Source organism: Xiphophorus couchianus, chromosome 14 (genome assembly GCF_001444195.1).
Source record: "Xiphophorus couchianus chromosome 14, X_couchianus-1.0, whole genome shotgun sequence".
In the NCBI taxonomy this organism is placed as follows: domain Eukaryota; kingdom Metazoa; phylum Chordata; class Actinopteri; order Cyprinodontiformes; family Poeciliidae; genus Xiphophorus; species Xiphophorus couchianus.
The window spans coordinates 22,099,678-22,120,980 of record NC_040241.1 but is presented as its reverse complement, the minus strand read 5'-3'; the positions used below and the strand labels follow the sequence as shown (position 1 = coordinate 22,120,980).

Genomic DNA, 21,303 nt, shown 5'->3' with positions numbered 1-21,303 from the left:
TATATTAAATATCTTACAACATTAATAAAAGGTTTATATATTTCAGTGAGTGAAACACAGTATTAAAGTCATTACACAAACACACGGATGTTTCCAAGCCTTTTATTTCTGTTAATTATGAGGATTTTCCACATTTAATGGAAACACAGCATTTATGATTAGATTAATACATCATACTGACACTAATGAAAAAAAGAATTATTTAAAAATGTGAGCTTGGAGTCAGTTATCAAAAGATATTTTTAATCTTACAAAAGAACCATATTAGAAGGTATTTTAATTTCTTGTGTGTGATCGTTTCAGCTTGTGAAACAGAGTCTAATATTATAGTTTTGTATTTTGTGATTCAGTTTTGAAGTTAAACAGTAAATGGCTACATATATTATAGAGGAACGCAGAGAATTGTTGTGATCGTTTTAGCTTGTAAAACAGTCTAAGTGGTATCAAAACGTGCGGCTCAATCCCGGCATTTAGCTATTACTGTTATTGGGAATCGGAGATATGATGGCGACGTAAAAAGCTAAAAACGAGCAAAATTTCCAACTGCAGAAACACAGAGTATAACTGAAACCAACTGCCGCCCCATTAGAGTGAGAAATGAAGTGGATTTTTGACCCAAAAACAATTTTGAAATCGCAGTCACGCCCACAAATATCGCCCGATTGGTGTCAAACTCGGTCATGACATCGATACGCATGCCTGCTCCGGTAAAATGTTTTCAAAATTTCTCTAGGGCTTACGGTTTTCTGACAAGGTGCTTCAGAGCGAAATCATGGGGCAGGGTAACTGACGCTCTCCCAGATTCACTTCCATGTATTTCTGAAAAATTTCAGAGCTCGGCGCACACCATCTATGTCTCATCACTGTTATTACTGAGAGTGAGGTAGAGATATGAATCGCGGGCGACAAATAGCCCTCTCATACGCTTCAAACGTTTTTTGAATACGTATCACGGTTCCCGATCACTTTAATTAAAGCCATAAAATCAACAATTTGAATGACAACAAAACTGAAAAGGATCATTAATCCAAAGCTCTTAACAACAGGAGGCATTGGGCGAGTTGATTAATTTATGGATTTTTGATGGGTTTTTTAAAAATATCCTTCAAATGCAAAAAAGATTTCTGACTTGTTTTTGTGTCTCATTACAGTATTGTAGATCGTCTGCAATGTTATCTCTGGATACAGTAACTGAAAGGTGCATGAAACGTCCATAAAGATGTAGTTTCTGACAATGCAGAATTAATTAATAACCAATGAAAACATTACATTTGAGATTAGAATATTAAATCAGACTAATTAATATAAAATACTTTTAATGTGGTAAAATGTAATGAATGTGACATTTTTAAAAATATGTCTTGAATTCTGATATTGAAGAAATGAAAAAAAATTTATTTGTGTAAAAGTCATGTTTTACTGTTATTGCAAGGATCTTTAGATGATTTACTTAAAGCTGACATTTTAAAATATGGCAACAGTTAATGACGATGACAATCACTGAATAATCCATCAATATTTATTCAAATCAACAGTTATTAAAAAGCATATTCTGCTCAAAATACTAGTGTATATTTTAACAAACCTTTTTAACAATATACTTTGCTTCTCATAGCAAAGTGTAACAATGACAAAAATTTGGGAACATAAAAACCTCTTTGTGGTTAGCTCTAAATCAAAATCTGACCAGATCAAAATTATTTTAGAGATTTTTTTCAAACAAACATCAGAGTTTTATTGATGGAAAAACAAGAACATTTCACTGCTTTCATTTCTAAAGTATTTTACATCCAGTCATACACAGAAACTTCCAATAAAAGCTAAACTCAATTATTCTACATGGTACAGAACTCCATGAAAACTGAAATGCACAGAAATTAATCCTGTCTGAATGTGTTCCCCTCTTTAACTTCAGTATCTAATGGGATACTGATGGGGATCTTAAGTACAAATACGACTGAGAATTAAAACAAAAAACTGGATTAAGGAAAACAAGCTGCTAGGCAAAAGTAGACCTCAGGTTTATCTTGGTCTGACAGTGAAAGACACAATCACAGTGAATCACTAGCAGCCTGCAAGAATCTGTTGACTTTAATATGTTCAACTTGCTGTTTACATCATCTGACCAGATTTTCCATAAGATTAGATGCCAAATTGGATCGGATCTGTTTTGGACCTATGGATTCTCATCAGAGTGAGTCTTCATGTGACGAGATAAATTACTTCTGTTACTGTAACTTTTTCCACAGATCCCGCAAGTGAAAGGCCTCTCACCTGTGTGAATTCTCATGTGCGGAGTTAAAAACCTTCTTTCACTGTAACTCTTTCCACAGGTCCCACATGAGAAGGGCTTCTCACCTGTGTGAATTCTAATGTGCCGAGTTAAAGTCCCTTTTTCACTGTAACTCTTTCCACAGGTCCCACATGAGAAGGGCTTCTCACCTGTGTGAATTCTCATGTGAACATTTAAATAACCTTTTTGAGAGAAACGTTTTCCACAAGTCCCACAAGAGAAAGGCTTCTCACCTGTGTGTACTTTCATATGAGCATTTAGTTGTTCTTTCTGAGAGAAACATTTTCCACAAGTCCCACAAGAGAATGGCTTCTCACCTGTGTGAATTCTCATATGATGAGTTAAAGTCCCTCTTTCACTGTAACTCTTTCCACAGATCCCGCAAGTGAAAGGCCTCTCACCTGTGTGAATTCTCATGTGCGGAGTTAAAAACCTTCTTTCACTGTAACTCTTTCCACAGGTCCCACATGAGAAGGGCTTCTCACCTGTGTGAATTCTCATGTGAACATTTAGAGTGCCCTTTCGAGAGAAACTCTTTCCACAAGTCCCACAAGAGAAAGGCTTCTCGCCTGTGTGTACTTTCATATGAGCATTTAGTTGTTCTTTCTGCGAGAAACTTTTTCCACAAGTCCCACAAGAGAATGGCTTCTCACCTGTGTGAATTCTCATATGATGAGTTAAAGTCCCTCTTTCACTGTAACTCTTTCCACAGATCCCGCAAGTGAAAGGCCTCTCACCTGTGTGAATTCTCATGTGCGGAGTTAAAAGCCTTCTTTCACTGTAACTCTTTCCACAGGTCCCACATGAGAAGGGCTTCTCACCTGTGTGAATTCTCATGTGAACATTTAAATAACCTTTTTGAGAGAAACGTTTTCCACAAGTCCCAAAAGAGAAAGGCTTCTCACCCGTGTGAAATCTCATGTGAACATTTAAACCACCTTTTTGAGAGAAACGAGTTCCACACAACCCACATGAAAAGCGCTTCTCACCAGTGTGAATTCTCATGTGAACATTTAAACCACCTTTTTGAGAGAAACGTTTTCCACAAGTCCCACAAGAGAAAGGCTTCTCACCTGTGTGTACTTTCATATGAGCATTTAGTTGTTCTTTCTGAGAGAAACTCTTTCCACAGAATCCACAGCAGAAAGGCTTCTCACCTGTGTGACTTCTCATATGATGAGTTAAAGTCCCTCTTTTACTGTAACTCTTTCCACAAGTCCCACAAGAAAAAGGCCGCTCATCTTTGTGAATTCTTCTGTGTCTTAGCAAGATATCGTTTCGAGAAAAGGTTTTATCACAAATTTTACAAGAATATAATTTTTGCCCTGCGTGAGCTTTCTTGTGCTTTTCTTGTTTTGAAGTGTCAGTTCTGCCTTTCTGCTCTTTGGTTTTCTCATATTTCTCCTTTTGTTTTTGTTCTTCCTTTCTCTTTTTTCCTGGGTCTTCAGAATTGATTCCTTCTTGATTCTGGTTCTCAGTTTCTGCAGAGCCATGAGAGATGAGTTGGTTCCTCTGTGATTCTGTTTAATTGAGAACCTCCTCCTCTTTACACACACAACATTGTGGGAGATCTGGACAAAAAGACAAAACAAAAGCCTTTAAATGTCAATCAAACAAGGAAGTCTTCCTATTAATATTTTGTTGGATAAAAACAGGATTTTTTTCTGGCTCTGGAAAGAGGTTCCGCAGCATCCGGTGCAGGTCCACCAGGTTCCGAAACAGCTTTTTCCCACTTGCCATCAGACTGCTGAACTCTTAACTGGACTGCACTCAAAATCTGGTCTCCACTTCACACCTTGCACATGTACAGAGCTAAATAACTTCCATTTTACTGTCAGTCCTGCACTTTATATTTTATATTCATATTTATATTCATATTTTATACTGTATTTTATTTTATTCTGGAGTAACCTCACAACATTGGAAGCTCAAAACATTGTCCTGGGCCGTATGCAACGAAATGTCGTTCTGTATACACCCTGTGCATGCAAAATGATAATAAAGTCAGTCTAAGTCTACTTGACTATTTTGATGACATTCCCTTTAGTGCAGCTCCATCTAATGGATGCATAACGTAACTCCAGCCTCTACTGTAGCGTCTATTCTATGCGCCTTAAACACGGTGCAACTTATATATGAAAAAAGTTTTAAAATAGGCCGTTCATTGAAGGTGCGCTTTATAATGTGGTGCGCCTTATAGTGCGGAAAATACGGTAATTATGCTTTATAATAATTGTACAAAATAAAGGTAAATGCTTCACGGATTTCGCCTATCATGGGTTCTCTTGGGAACACAACCCCCGAGAAAAACGAGGGTTCACTGTATAGGTACATGTTTAAATAAAATGAAGATTGTTGAACTACTGACATGTCTCTGAAATTCAGAGCAAAAACTTTGTGTTTATTTTCAGAAAATGAGAAAAGGTCAAAATAATTTAAAAATGCAGTGCTTTCAGACCTTGAATAAAGCAAAGAGAACTAGTTCATATTCATTTAGAAACAACAAAACAAATGTTTTAACTCAGGAAGAGTTCAGAAACCAATATTTGGGGGAATAACCAGGAGGTTTTCAATGGGGTTTAGTGCAGTGGTCTCTTCATTTTTTCCAGACCTGTATGTAGTTGTTAACGGTTTTAGTTGGACAAAACTATTTAATTTCTTATGTGAATGTATGTAAATAAGCAGTGAAGTTTAGAAAAATGCACCAACAAATAACTTCTCTTGGTTCTTAGCACTGCTGGGGGCTAAGGACCCCTAAAGGTCAGATCCTAGAATCGCCCCTGGGTTTAAATATTCTGCTATTAGAGCAGAATACTCCAGTCCAGGTTTGAAGAGTCTGGGTGTTGTAGTTTTTAAACTAGAGTCGATTAAAGATGCGGAAGGAAAAAATAGGTGGAATCGCCCTTTAGCCATTTCCCGAATCGGAAGCTTGAATTGGAAACCAACTTCAGCTTCGTCTTTCTTAAACCTGATTAATCAGTAAAACATGAAGGTGTTTCGTACCTATCCGGTGTAAGATGATCCTCGGTATCCGGGTAAAATCCATCAGTCTGCGCTGATCCTCCATCTCTTCCTCCATCTTAACGTTGATTTCTTTAAACTCTGTGAATGTTTCTCCAGCAGGAGTTACCTGCTCGTTGATAAACTCTCTCTGAGGCGGAACTGAAGACATTTTCACTGAAAACACGGAAATATTTACCGAAAACACCAAACCTGTTTTCAAACTACCTTCTAAGAGGAGCTAATGCTACCTCGTGAGCTCCGTAGCTTTCTGTGTGTTTCACTTTGGCTGCACTGAAGAAACTGTAAACGATTTTTAGTTCCCGCTTGAATGTTCCACTTTGAGCCTCCTCTCAACATAAAGTTATATTAAATATCTTACAACATTAATAAAAGGTTTATATATTTCAGTGAGTGAAACACAGTATTAAAGTAATTACACAAACACACGGATGTTTCCAAGCCTTTTATTTCTGTTAATTATGAGGATTTTCCACATTTAATGGAAACACAGCATTTATGATTAGAATATTACATCATACTATTACATCATACTAATGAAAAAAAGGTAATTTCTCCTTTTCATGGAGCCTAAACTGTATGAATGGACACTATTTAGTTTATGCACAACTAAATGCATTTTAAAAAACACATTTAAAAACAAAATTGTTCAAGTTATTTTAGGATTGCAATACTTAAATCACACAATGTAATTTTACTTGTCTTTTATATGTTGCAGTAATTGAGAAAATTGGTTTGTATAAATTTAAGTAAATACAATCTATTTTTCTGCTTAGCCAGCAATTTTCCAGTTAGTTCCCCAGTCTGAACTTGTGAACAGTGTCTTGATTCAGTCAAATCTTCTATCCTGTATCTCCTGAACTCTGATATTCTACTACATCCACTCTGTGAATGTTTTGCTTGCTGGTCTTCATCATGCTTTGAATGCAGTATCTGGTTTCTCTTACTTTAACCCGCCCAACTTGCACCTCATGTTAGCCTTTTTGATACTCGCCCTGTGAGGCGGTGCTTCACAATACCCCTCCTGGTTGTTTCAGAAGATGAGAAGACATGGTGACTGAGTTTTAGACACCAGTAGCCAGCTCTTGCTGCTTTTACTAGATGGCAGTCCTAAAAGTACATGCCTTTAAAATATGAATAAATACATAATATTCCATAATTCTTTGATCCAGCAGTGATACAAGTTTAGTAATAATGCAAATCTTTCATCACATTTGCCCCACATTCCCTCCTAATTCAGGGATTGTGGTTTCTTAATTTCAGTGTTTATGCTACTGGAAGAGAAACAGAGTTAAAATTGTCTTTTGTTCCTCACAGCACCTGTGCAGATCGATCACTGTGCGGTTTGAAGAGTTGGGTAGGAACTGTGTTTGCAGCCCCGGCCCTCATAATGAAGAACGGCTCTAGGAGCCGGTTCCCGTGGTTCAATTCAAAGAACCGACTCTAACAGCCCAAACATTCGGGACCGACTCATCAGCTAGATTCAGCAACCTATCTGTTTTTATTACGGATACGATAGTTTATAAAAACAGACATAGTATAAAACATATTTACTGAGATTACATTATAGAGTTCCAATTATAGCAGCATATTTTATGTTTCAGGTCAGTGTTGCTTCATAGACTGTCAGCTCCATCAGTATCAACCTCCAGGTAAAACAGCCGGTGTTGTTACACAGGTGAGAGATCTCCTGCTGCATGTTTCCTTGGTAATCGTTCTGCACTGATTGCTGGAGAACTCAGACTTCAATCATAGTAGCAGGCAGAAATGAGGAACCTTTACTGGGGTCAACAAAATGGAAGACACGGCGTGTTTTATCTCTCAAATATCAAATATCTCTACAAAAGGAAGAAAGGAGACCAACAGATTATTCAGCCAGCTTTAGCTCTGTAGAGCAAATAATAATAATAATAATACAAAAGACTTTGAGGCATTTTTTTTTAATCACATCACAAAAGAGAAAACTTTTGTCTAGATTAGTTCTGGAGAGCCGGTACCTCAGGCCAAACGGATCCAAAGAGAGACAGCAGACAGAAGCAGCACAAAACCAAGAGTAAAAAAAAAGACAAAAAGAAACAGATAATATTTCTGTGGGGACTTAATGGACCAAGAACTGATTGATGGATGTAAGCTCCCGCTGATCTCGATCATCGCTGAGTGTTTGTGCTGCCGAGCCTCTTGAGGGGTTTAAAGAAAGGCCAACAGGAAAACATCTAAACGCGAAAATGAATGTACAGAATCACAGAGGAGGACAAAAAAGTCCCAATACAAACAGATAGCCAGCAGCGACGCTACATATTAAAACAAAGATTTAAAGGAGAGTATCATTTTTCTTTGCAACTTTCAGGTTTGTAAAAGTGTGAGTGTGTGAAAACTTTTGAAAGGTTTTATGTTTCATTGGACACAATGAAACAAATCTGGAAATCTAAATTCACACATTTTATGTAAATATTGCCAAAAAAAACGTCTCTCCATAAACTGCTTGTATAACAACATAGACAGTGTAACCAACGGTAACACATTCCAAAGATGAAGGAAAACTCTGTGATGTCACAACTAGAGTCATGCTTGTGATGTCATCAGCTCTCTATCTATGTAACAAACTTCTACCTTCTTGTCATTGCTTGCTGCACTACTGAGGAGTTCAGACGCACGCAAAGCGCTTTTACAGTGAGATTGTTAGCCAACTGATTTGAACAAGTACTATTTTGTCAAAACATGGCACATCAAAGCCAAAATTGTTCCATCAGTGATTTAGCCAAAGGACGTCAGTATGGGTGGGTAGGGAACAGACCTCCTCCCTTTGATTTCCACATAGAGATACAACGACTTGCCTCTCTTTTAAAAATGGAGAAAGCAAAATTATTTGACCAGAACCAAAAGCTGGACGATACCCAAACAAAACTGGAGGAAACAAAAGCTGAGGTAGAGAGGCAGAGAGCTCTTAAGGAGATTTTCATCGGCAGGAACATCGAGTTGAAGGAACAACTACAGGCAATTGAAAAGGGCAACAATCCAGAGACTCTCAGCCCAGCAATTATCGATTCCGAGGTGGACAGCCACACAAAACAGCAGCTGCAAGAGGACCTAGACCTAGTGAAGATAGATCATATTGCCACAGAGCGAGCGTTCATGTCAAGGATTAAGGAATTAAAAGAAAAAAACAGAGCACTCCAACAAGAGCTGGACGACATGAAGGCTAAATACGAGGAGCTTCAGTCCAAATCTGAAGCAGACATTTGTGAGATCAAACGTCAGGCTGACCTGCAGATGGTCAATGAAGACAAGATCAGACAGGGCCAAAATTTAATAGAGAAAATGTCCAAGGAGATCAGCAGCTTCAAGGAATCCGAGAAATACCTGTTGAGAGAACTAGAGCAGATTAATGGTTCATACGAAGAACTAAAGTCGAGGTATGAAGCAGATGTGACTCATATGACAGAAGCTAATTTGGAAAAAACCAAGCATGATCTTATTGAGCTCATCAAGGCACTCAGAGCAGAGAAGGACAACCTCAATCAGAAAAATGCAGAAGATATCTCTTTCCTCCAATGGCAATCAACTAAGGCAATAAAACATCTGCAATCTGTTCTGGAATTCGCAACAGTTAATTACCACGAACTAAAAGCCAGATATGAAGGAAATGTTCTGACTCTAATGCAGCAGTTAGAAACATCTAAGCAGCATATACATAAAGAGATTAAAACTTATTCAGAGCAAATGATGAGTGTCCTGAAGATTATCACCGAGCTTAAAGCTGAGAAAGACAGTCTCCTAAAACAACTGACTGCTTTTCAACAACTTCCCTCCAGCTGTGAGCTTAACTCACAGCAGCAAAACATGAAAACTGAACATCAACTCAAACACGAATTAGGACCTGAGAGACAAAAAGAACCAAAAGAGAAAGACACTACCCCGGAAAACAAGGTTTCTGACACTGCGTCCATGGATCAGGACCGTCTGACAGAGGAAACCCTGTCAGAAAACATTGATGTTCCTGATGCCTCTCCCAACCAGGTAAACGACTTTATGGAAAACATGCCGAATAACATGGAATCCATGGACGTGACGGACCGCTCTGTGGAAAATCTGTCACAGGAACCAGTGGGGGCAGTCGCCGAGGAAAAATCAGTGTGGAAGAAGATACGACACTGTTTGGGGCTCAGAAAACCACAAATGTTCAAGAAAAAAAGCAAGAAAGCCTCTGAATAAAGCGATTAGGAAAAATGTAATTTCTGAACCGTTTGCAAAACCCCAAAATATATTTCTTATTTTAGATCCCCCCCCAAAAAATGACCGTGGGTTTTTCTCCGGGTGCTCCGGTTTCCCACAGATTTCCAAAACCATATAAATTAGGGTTATTGACCAATGTAAATTGTCCTCAAAAAAGGTACTATTAATTTCTGGAAAATTTAATTTGCAAACGGTTCCGATTGGAGAAACATTTGTGGTGAGAAAAGCAAGAAAACCTCTAAAACAAGCAACTAGTTAAAGAGTCCAGGTCAGTCCTGAACCATTTTCAAAACCCCAACTTACATTTTATATTTTAGACTAAAAAACAAAAAAGGACAACACGGTGATGCAGTGGTTAGCGCTGCATCTTCACAGAAAAGCGTTCTTCATTCTCAACCAGGCGCCTCTTTCTGTGGGAGTTTGTCTGTTCTCCCCGTGTTAGTGTGGGGTTTTCTCCGGGTGCTCCGGTTCCCCCCAGGATTTCAAAAATGATTTAAATTAGGGTTATTGACTATAATGTACATTGTCCTCAAAAACGTATTAATTTCTAGAAAATTGAATTTGCAAATGGTTCAGATTAGAGAAACATAGTGAGAGTTGCTCTCCACAGGTTGCTCTCCACAGGTTGCCCTCCACAGGTTGCCCTCCACAGGTTGCTCTCCACAGGTTGCTCTCCACAGGTTGCCCTCCACAGGTTGCCCTCCACAGGTTGCTCTCCACAGGTTGCCCTCCACAGGTTGCCCTCCACAGGTTGCTCTCCACAGGTTGCTCTCCACAGGTTGCCCTCCACAGGTTGCCCTCCACAGGTTGCCCTCCACAGGTTGCTCTCCACAGGTCGCCCTCCGCAGATTGCTCTCCACAGGTTGCTCTCCGCAGGTTGCTCTCCACAGGTTGCCCTTCCCCACCAGTTTCTAGATGCAGTCAAGGTTTTTTAATGGGATCCGTTTTAGTGGCCTTAGCATCTCGTCTCTGCTTTTTGCAGATGTGATGAGGTCCTATTGGCTTCATCAGCTGTGGGCAAATAAACTTTGTCGTAGGCCTAACAAGGCGAATGCCTGAACTGGAAAAGGAGGGGCCCTTGCTGTTGCTGTTGAGCCATGTTGCATTGCTTGATAGCTAGTTGTTGCCAGGAATAAACCCAGTCCTGTTTTTTTCTTTGCAAAAGTTGTTCTCACTGTTGCTTTTGATATATTTTAAAGAAATGTTTATTGTCACAATAGAAGGAGCAAAGAGTCGGGGAGGAGACAACAGACCAGAGGCCAGCAGCAGGACCATGATGTAGGATCTTCTCTTACCTGAGAATAATTTGCTTAAGACAAGCAAATTATTACAGACACACAATTACTTATCTTAGAGATACATAATAATTTGCTTATTATCTTAGAGAAAATTTATTTATCTTAACTTTGGTAAAAGGAGATAGGTAAACACCTGGTTTTAGACCACAATAACTTATTAGTCTGGTGTAGGGCCTCCTTTTGCAGCCAATACAGCGTCAATTCGTCTTGGGAATGACATATACAAGTCCTGCACAGTGGTTAGAGGGATTTTAAGCTATTCTTCTTGCAGAATAGTGGCCAGGTCACGACGTGATGCTGGTAGAGGAAAATGTTTCCTGACTCGCTCCTCCAAAACACCCCAAAGTGGCTCAATAATATTTAGATCTGGTGACTGTGCAGGCCATGGGAGATGTTCAACTTCACTTTCATGTTCATCAAACCAATCTTTCACCAGTCTCGCTGTGTGTATTGGTGCATTGTCATCCTGATACACGGCACCTCCTTCAGGATACAATGTTTGAACCATTGGATGCACATGGTCCTCCAGAATGGTTCGGTAGTCCTTGGCAGTGACGCGCCCATCTAGCACAAGTATGGGGCCAAGGGAATGCCATAATATGGCAGCCCAAACCATCACTGATCCACCCCCATGCTTCACTCTGGGCATGCAACAGTCTGGGTGGTACGCTTCTTTGGGGCTTCTCCACACCGTAACTCTCCCGGATGTGGGGAAAACAGTAAAGGTGGACTCATCAGAGAACAATACATGTTTCACATTGTCCACAGCCCAAGATTTGCGCTCCTTGCACCATTGAAACCGACGTTTGGCATTGGCACGAGTGACCAAAGGTTTGGCTATAGCAGCCCGGCCGTGTATATTGACCCTGTGGAGCTACCGACGGACAGTTTTGGTGGAAACAGGAGAGTTGAAGTGCACATTTAATTCTGCCGTGATTTGGGCAGCCGTGGTTTTATGTTTTTTGGATACAATCCGGGTTAGCACCCGAACATCCCTTTCAGACAGCTTCCTCTTGCGTCCACAGTTAATCCTGTTGGAGGTGGTTCGTCCTTCTTGGTGGTATGCTGACATTACCCTGGATACCGTGGCTCTTGATACATCACAAAGACTTTTTAATAATAATTCTTTATTTAATCAGGTAAACCCCGTTGAGATCTAGATCTCATTTTCAAGAGGGACCTGCTGTCTTGGTCACAGATGCGCCAGCAAGACGTGCACCAACAATTTGTCCTCTTTTGAACTCTGGTATGTCACCCATAATGTTGTGTGCATTGCAATATTTTGAGCAAAACTGGGCTCTTACCCTGCTAATTGGACCTTCACACACTGCTCTTATTGGTTCAATGTGCAATTAATGAAGATTGGCCACCAGGCTGGTCCAATTTAGCCATGAAACCTCCCACACTGAAATGAGAGGTGTATCAGTTTCATTGTCCAACCCCTGTAATTAGGGGCTGTCTCTCAGAACCCCAGAAGAACAGGACAAACAATTGATGCTGAGGAGACGAGACATAGGATGAGCAAAGAGAGATGTGTTTCAAGCTGAATACAAAGACAGGAGAAAGAATTTGATGGGGGGAGAGGAAGCAGGTTGGGTTGACCACTCAAATAGCACAGAGACAGCTGAGGTGGCAAGTCTGATTATCCCACCAAAGAGCAGGAGGAGAAAGGTGTCTTTCAGACCAAGTACAAAGTATTGGGGGGACAGGAAGTCTAGACCACTAAAGAACAGCAGCCTTTCAGACTCACCAACAGTACAGGGCTGTGATAAAGAATTACAATAAGCCAATAACATCCACTCTATCTCATGACATCAAGCACTACGACCCACAGCGGGAAGAGGTGTCAAATTCATTAACATATACAGTAAGCCCCTCCCCCCTCCCCGTCATACTCCTAATTATTCATGTTCCTATTCATAACCTGTCATATTGCTACATTAGCTGGCTAGCATGTCGCTAGCTGCCTAGCTCAGCTAGTTTCTGTTAGCTCCCAAAAATGACTGGATTTTTAACCCTGATAGGTTTTTTAAACTGGATTCTCCCTGGGAAAGGAGGCCATAATATTAACACATTTCTAAATTCATACAATTAAATTACAAGTTTACGTTCTTCAAAGTTTCGGACAGCTCCAATGACAAAATGATCGCAATTGTGGGTAATTCTGACTTTGACTGAACTTTAGTTTGGGGAACCATAATTAAACAACCTTACCAAGAACTCAAAACAAATTTATTATTGGCATAAAATCTGTCTCAAGTGCTACTGAACAAACATACAGACATTTACAAACTTAAAGCAAGTCATGAAACAAAAACAGAAGCTACCACTGCTGATGGACAAAAACCTTCATCAATGTTCTTCTCTAACACGTAATTTCTCCTTTTCATGGAGCCTAAACTGTATGAACGGACACTATTTAGTTTATGTACAACTAAATGCATTTTTAAAAAACGCATTTAAAAACAAAATTTTAGGATTTTTTTTTTTTTAGGATTTATTCATTTAGATTAAGAAACTTTTAAGAAAGTTTCTTAAAACTTTTTTTAAAAATCCTAAAATTAAGAAATTTTAGGATTTTTAGGATTGCAATACTTAAATCACACAATATAATTTTACTTGTCTTTTAACAGAACACAATAACATAACAAAGAGTTTATTATTAACATCACCAGCTTACCTGTAAATCAAAATATCTCTACTAGGAGTACAGCTACACAGCGCTCATAAACATCAGTGTTAGCGACCGTTATCTCTTCTTCTTCTTCTTGATGAAATTTATTGGCGGTTGGCAAAAAACGTTGGGTGAGCATTACCGCCACCAACTGGTAAGGAGTGTGGACCTCATGACAACAGAAACAAACAAAAAAAAAACTATATCCTATTATATAACTTACTTTGTTTCAAAAAAATCAAATATAGCCTGATATCCTCTGCTTCCCGAGTCCTGTTGCAATAAATCAACAATATCAAATTTCATTTTCATATTACTAAGGTTTCTTATTAACTTGTTTCTCTGAAACAGATCATTCCTGCAACTTAAAATAACATGCTCCAATGTCTCATCTTCCCTGCAGTCACATTTCCCTGTCTGATGTTTCCCTATCAAAAATAGTGATCTATTTAGACCAGTGTGTCCAATCCTAAGTCGTGATGAGAAGAACCATGTTGGAATGTATATTGTAACTTTTTACTTTGTAAAATAGTCTAATGTTATTATATCAGGTTATAGTCTTTCAGGTTGAAACTCAGTTGCAAAGTTAAACACTGAATTATTATACATGTTTTAGAGTTTTAGAATTCACTTTAAAAGCTGATTTTTCTCATAATCTGTATTACTAACACATCACATGAAATAACACATAGATGGATGTGTGAATGTGTTGGGTCTAAATACCTATTAAACAAAACACAGGAAAGACAAGAGAGTTAAATTCTTTTTGTACTCGCGAGGAGAGCAGACAGAGAGATGCTTTCAGTTACAAATCTCCAACCGCTCTGAAAACACATCTCCCGCTCCCTCTATTTTATTGCTTTTTTAGGGGACCCTCTTACACTGAGCGCTTTAACTCTCAAAGGGAGGGGAAAACAATTTATCACATTGTTGCAGCGCTAATGACATTTACTATTAGACACATGTTATCTACACTCTAAATCTTTCTGCTCCAGTCGAGTACCAGACACGGCGTCGAGTACCTCAGGAGAGCAGACAGAGTTGTCTCCGCTATCTCCACGAAGGCTTCACTGCTCTCTTTCTCAAAGAGGTCACAGGAAGGAATCATAATTATTCAACACACAGAGACATTACTTAGAATAGAGGAAAAAGAGAAAAAGCATATAATTAAACATTATCTAAATGTTACTACAAAGCTACATGATACAACGAATATTTGATAATTACTAAAAATACAATTTATCCAACAGAATGACTTTATTTCTGTTGAAAGATGATTTTACATTTACAAGCAATGAAAACATGACATTTAAAATTACAACATAACATCAAACCACTAGAAAAACATATATAATACAGAAATATATACAGAAACCAAGTCAACCACTAGACCAGAACCATGCTTCTGGTTTAGTGTATGTCGTAGAGTTTTCTGAGACACCTCTACATCCAATGTATATAATAGTGTATATGTAGATTAAAGTCCAGGAAACATTATTGCTGAAGCAAAATTTGTCTGTGACTACACCAGTGCATACAGGAACAGCTAACAGTAATCATGAAACTAAAACAAAGTACAAGTACAACAAAAAATAAACACACAAGGACTACAAAAGTTTAAATCTAAAACTAAAAATGTTCCAATGCATTGTTCCTTTAAAACGTTACAAATACACAGTACATTATTTCAAAAACACTTGAAGATTAAAAGTTCCCTTAAAATAAAAAAAAAAAGTTTCATGGAAAGATAAAACTACTTGATACTTGAGGTTCAAATGATGCCGTTCTCATATGAACATTTAAACTTAATTTCTTGAGTGAAACTTTTTCCACAGGTCACACATAAGAAAGGCTCCTCACTTGTGAATCAGCAGGTGACGATTCAAACTAAATTTGCTGGAGGTTGGTAGATAAGTATAAGTAAGTTTCCTCTGGTCCAATTCCTTTTCTGGGCTGGACGAACAGGAGTCTAAAAAGTAATTGCTAACGTAGTTTTCTGGATTCTAAGTTTGTTCTAATCCCTGTTCTGGGTTGTTAGATAAGCATAAGTATTCTCTGGACTTTCTAAGTATGCTCTAAATTTGTAAAAGTAATGAGTACTCCTCAGTTTCTAAGTAATAATAAAAACTTAATGTTCCTGTTCTGAATGAATTTTTTCTGGACTCTAAGTTTGTTCTAATTCATTTTCTGGTTGCAGTAATAGGAGTCCATCTGCACAATAATCTAAAAATTAATCTAAGAAGTATAATATTGGTCTACATAGCGAGTACTGTACAGTTTGTAAAAAAAATAAGCTAAAGAGTGACCAATAAACTAGAGTCTCTTGATTTCAAGTTTGTTCTAATTCCTTTTCTGGGTTAAAAGTGAGAACTCCACAGTGTCTAACAGGCAATAATCTAAAAAGTAACTGATAAGTAGGATGAAAAGACAACATTAGGAAGAATATGGCACATATGGCAAGACAAAAAAAAAAGCTGGCAAAGACATTGAGGTCAGGGAGTGTGTGTCTGTAACTATGATGTGTTTGCAGATTAGCCCATGTCTCTCACAGCCTGTTCTCCAAATAAGTGTCTGATAAAGGTGGAATAATCAAGAGCGAATCCTTGAGAGTTCAGCCATAAGATTCCCCGGGTGACTTCAGGAGGGTGAGGAGATGGGAAGGAGACGTTTGTTTACATAAACAAGAATATTTCACTGCTTTCATTTCTAAAGTATTTTACATCCAGTCATACACAGAAACTTCAAATAAAAGCTAAACTCAATTATTCTACATGGTACAGAACTCCATGAAAACTGAAATGCACAGAAATTAATCCTGTCTGAATGTGTTCCCCTCTTTAACTTCAGTATCTAATGGGATACTGATGGGGATCTTAAGTACAAATACGACTGAGAATTAAAACAAAAAACTGGATTAAGCAAAACAAGCTGCTAGGCAAAAGTAGACCTCAGGTTTATCTTGGTCAGACAGTGAAAGACACAATCACAGTGAATCACTAGCAGCCTGCAAGAATCTGTTGACTTTAATATGTTCAACTTGCTGTTTACATCACCTGACAAGATTTTCATTAAGATTAGATGCCAAATTGGATCGGATCTGTTTTGGACCTATGGATTCTCATCAGAGTGAGTGTTCATGTGACGAGATAAATTACTTGTATTACTGTAACTTTTTCCACAGCTCCCACAAGAGAAAGGCTTCTCACCTGTGTGAATTCTCATGTGATTAGTTAAAGTCCCTCGTTCACTGTAACTCTTTCCACAGGTCTCACATGAGAAGGGCTTCTCACCTGTGTGAATTCTCATGTGAACATTTAAATGACCTTTTTGACAGAAACGTTTTCCACACGACCCACAAGAGAAAGGCTTCTCACCTGTGTGAATTCTCATGTGCCGAGTTAAAGGCCCTCTTTCACTGTAACTCTTTCCACAGGTCCCACATGAGAAGGGCTTCTCACCTGTGTGAATTCTCATGTGAACATTTAAATGACCTTGTTGACAGAAACGTTTTCCACACGACCCACATGAGAAAGGCCTCTCACCTGTGTGAATTCTCATGTGATTAGTTAAAGTCCTTCTTTCACTGTAACTCTTTCCACAAGTCCCACATGAGAAGGGCTTCTCACCTGTGTGAATTCTCATGTGAACATTTAAATGACCTTGTTGACAGAAACGTTTTCCACACGACCCACAAGAGAAAGGCCTCTCACCTGTGTGAATTTTCATGTGCTGAGTTAAAGTCCTTCTTTCACTGTAACTCTTTCCACAGGTCTCACAAGAGAAAGGCCTCTCACCTGCGTGAATTTTCATGTGCTGAGTTAAAGTCCTTCTTTCACTGTAACTCTTTCCACAGGTCCCACAAGAGAAAGGCTTCTCACCTGTGTGAATTTTCATGTGCTGAGTTAAAGTCCTTCTTTCACTGTAACTCTTTCCACAGGTCCCACAAGAGAAAGGCTTCTCACCTGTGTGAATTTTCATGTGCTGAGTTAAAGTCCTTCTTTCACTGTAACTCTTTCCACAGGTCCCACAAGAGAAAGGCTTCTCACCTGTGTGAATTTTCATGTGCTGAGTTAAAGTCCTTCGTTCACTGTAACTCTTTCCACAGGTCCCACAAGAGAAAGGCTTCTCACCTGTGTGATTTATCATGTGGACATTTAGAGCGTCCTTTCCAGAGAAACTCTTTCCACAGGTCTCACATGAGAAGGGCTTCTCACCTGTGTGAATTCTCATGTGAACATGTAAATGAGTTTTTTGGGAGAAACCTCTTCCACAAGTCCCACAAGAGAAAGGCTTCTCATCTGTGTGATTTATCATGTGGACATTTAGAGCGGCCTTTCGAGAGAAACTCTTTCCACAGGTCTCACATGAGAAGGGCTTCTCACCTGTGTGAATTCTCATGTGAACATGTAAATGAGTTTTTAGGGAGAAACCTCTTCCACAAGTCCCACAAGAGAAAGGCTTCTCATCTGTGTGATTTATCATGTGGACATTTAGAGCGTCCTTTCGAGAAAAACTCTTTCCACAGGATCCACATGAGAAAGGCTTCTCACCTGTGTGAATTCTCATGTGATGAGTTAAAGTCCCTTTTTCACTGTAACTCTTTCCACAGATCCCACAAGAGAAAGGCTTCTCACCTGTGTGAATTCTCATGTGAACATGTAAATGAGTTTTTAGGGAGAAACCTCTTCCACAAGTCCCACAAGAGAAAGGCTTCTCATCTGTGTGATTTATCATGTGGACATTTAGAGCTTTCCTTTGAGAGAAACTCTTTCCACAGGTCTCACATGAGAAGGGCTTCTCACCTGTGTGAAGTTTCATATGAGCATTTACATGGCCTTTCTGAGAGAAACTTTTTCCACAAGACCCACAAGAGAAAGGCTTCTCACCTGTGTGAATTCTCATGTGAACATGTAAATGAGTTTTTAGGGAGAAACCTCTTCCACAAGACCCACAAGAGAAAGGCTTCTCATCTGTGTGATTTATCATGTGGACATTTAGAGCGTCCTTTCGAGAGAAACTCTTTCCACAGGTCCCACAAGAAAAAGGCTTCTCACCTGTGTGATTTATCATGTGGACATTTAGAGCGTCCTTTCGAGAGAAACTCTTTCCACAAGTCCCACAAGAAAAAGGCCGCTCATCTTTGTGAATTCTCATGTGTCTCAGCAAGATATCTTTTTGAGAAAAGGTTTCATCACAAATTTTACAAGAATATAATTTTTGCCCTGCGTGAGCTTTCTTGTGCTTTTTTTGTTTTGAAGTGTCAGTTCTGCCTTTCTGCTCTTTGGTTTTCTCATATCTCTCCTTTTGTTTCTGTTCTTCCTTTCTCTTTTTTCCTGGGTCTTCAGAATTGATTCCTTCCTGATTCTGGCTCTCAGCTTCTGCAGAGCCATGAGAGATGAGTTGGTTCCTCTGTGGTTCTGTTTCATTGAGAACCTCCTCCTCTTTACACACACAACATTGTGGGAGATCTGGACAAAAAGACAAAACAAAAGCCTTTAAATGTCAATCAAACAAGGAAGTTTTCATTTTAATATTTTGTTGGATAAAAACAGGATTTTGGGGATTATTCTAAAATCGCAATCTTACAAGAATGAACATTAACTCAACCTATGAGGTTCTTCTGACCAGAATGGAACTAGATGTGAGTCAAAATATGATATTATGGACCTCCAGGTGAGCAAACAAGATGGTGATAGCTTAACTTAGTGGCTTAATCTAGTGGCTTCCATTCAAATATTACAAAAAGTTTTCTTCCTCTATGTAGCTTCAGGAAATATATCACATTAATGAATGACATAAAATTGCTAAAGCAAAGCCCTAAAGTGCTTTCAAATCTTGACCCATTGATATTGTCAGACATCGCTCCACTCACACACACAACACACACTTTCAAAAGCACGACTAAATCTCAGCCTTTACTTTCCTGCGATTCGCAGCAGAATTGGTAACAGTGGGGTGATTGTTGTTAACATGCAGAAAATAATGGCAAAATGATCCTATTGAAAATATTTGACATGAATGTTGGACACTTTGGAAGATTAAATATGAAAGGTGAAAATGGACAATGATATAAATTATTTAAGTCATTTATTTAATGCAATGGGCCCTCCCCCCCCTGGACTTCGTCTGTCTCCTGGTCCATTTCCTCCCCTCCACCCCCATCTTACGTTCCTTCGTTCGCCTCCTCTCCCCCAAATCCAGGCGACATTTCCCATATTCTCAAACCTACAGCTTGACAGGTATGGGGCAAGGTGAGAGTTCATCTATTAAACTCACTGAAGATGAATACATAAACTAAAAGCTGGAATATAGACATTTTTTATAAGATAAGACTGTCACGGATCACAAACTGTAATTTAGATATTATATGATGAATAGTAAACAGTCCAGGTCAAAGTTGATCATTCCAAGTATTTTAAATACTTAGAACGATATGAGATGCGTTTAAGGCACTTTTTAAAGTAGGAAATTAAACCTCAATGACACCAATAAGCAACTAATTTGTAGAATAAAAGTTAAATTATAGCTAAAATTAAACATAATTGAGACTTTTACTATTTTTATTTTTTTAGGGCTAGCAGAGAAGAACTTGCTGGCCCTTACAGCTAACCAGTGAGTATTTAATATTTATCATTTGTGCAGATTGTTTAAATAGTTTTCAAATACAGCGATGTTTAACCAGTCTCACCAGTAAACTGTATTAGGTGTAAGATTTCCTTCAGTGTAACGTTTGTTTTGGGGTTTTTTTGTTTGTTTTTTGTCTTTAAGTAGTGTTAATCATTGATATTTTCAGGCTAGTATCCTAGCTTTCCTATACTGCTTTGCAATTCACTGAAATGTCTAAACTAGAGTCGATTAAAGATGCGGAAGGAAAAAATAGGTGGAATCGCCCTTTAGCCATTTCCCGAATCGGAAGCTTGAATTGGAAACCAACTTCAGCTTCGTCTTTCTTAAACCTGATTAATCAGTAAAACATGAAGGTGTTTCGTACCTATCCGGTGTAAGATGATCCTCGGTATCCGGGTAAAATCCATCAGTCTGCGCTGATCCTCCATCTCTTCCTCCATCTTAACGTTGATTTCTTTCCACTCTGTGAATGTTTCTCCAGCAGGAGTTACCTGCTCGTTGATAAACTCTCTCTGAGGCGGAACTGAAGACATTTTCACTGAAAACACGGAAATATTTACCGAAAACACCAAACCTGTTTTCAAACTACCTTCTAAGAGGAGCTAATGCTACCTCGTGAGCCCCGTAGCTTTCTGTGTGTTTCACTTTGGCTGCACTGAAGAAACTGTAAACGATTTTTAGTTCCCGCTTGAATGTTCCGCTTTGAGCCTCCTCTCAACATAAAGTTATATTAAATATCTTACAACCAGTGTTGTATAAAGTACTGAAATCTCAGAGTCAAGTAAAAGTACAAGTACCTCTCCAAAATATGACTTTGGTAAAAGTCCAAGTCACTGACTGAAATGTTACTTGAGTTAAAGTCTTAAAGTATCTGAAACTTCTTGTACTTAAGTATGGAAATTACTGTAAAAATGGATGTACTCAAGTAATGTAATGAAAAGTACAAGTAAAAAGTAAAACAAAGCAAATGCAGTTTGAATGACATTTTTTATATTTTGGTAAACTTGTCAAATACACTTAAAATAATGTACCCAACCAAGTGCAGGCAAAATTAAACCTGCTAATAGATATACCTGCAGGCATCGTTTAGTTAAGAAAATTAGGTGCTTTACCTATAGCACAAGGTTAACTTAACCTGCTTTACAACTGAACCAGCT

At 38.6% G+C, this 21,303-nt stretch overlaps 2 protein-coding genes across 3 annotated transcripts in view; one reads left to right on the top strand and one right to left on the bottom strand.

Annotated features, from left to right (window-relative positions):
* The window catches only part of LOC114156967 (myelin-oligodendrocyte glycoprotein-like), a 1,059,483-nt gene that overhangs the window by 897,682 nt on the left and 140,498 nt on the right, over positions 1–21,303 (top strand). The gene's annotated exons all lie outside the window — the stretch shown is intronic.
* LOC114157838 (gastrula zinc finger protein XlCGF57.1-like) lies at positions 2,408–16,783 on the bottom strand (the record flags this gene model as incomplete). The annotated part of the gene is made up of 2 exons (XM_028039006.1): positions 2,408–2,946; positions 16,726–16,783. Coding segments are annotated over 2 exons (597 nt in total), but the record flags the coding sequence as incomplete, so codon positions are not given.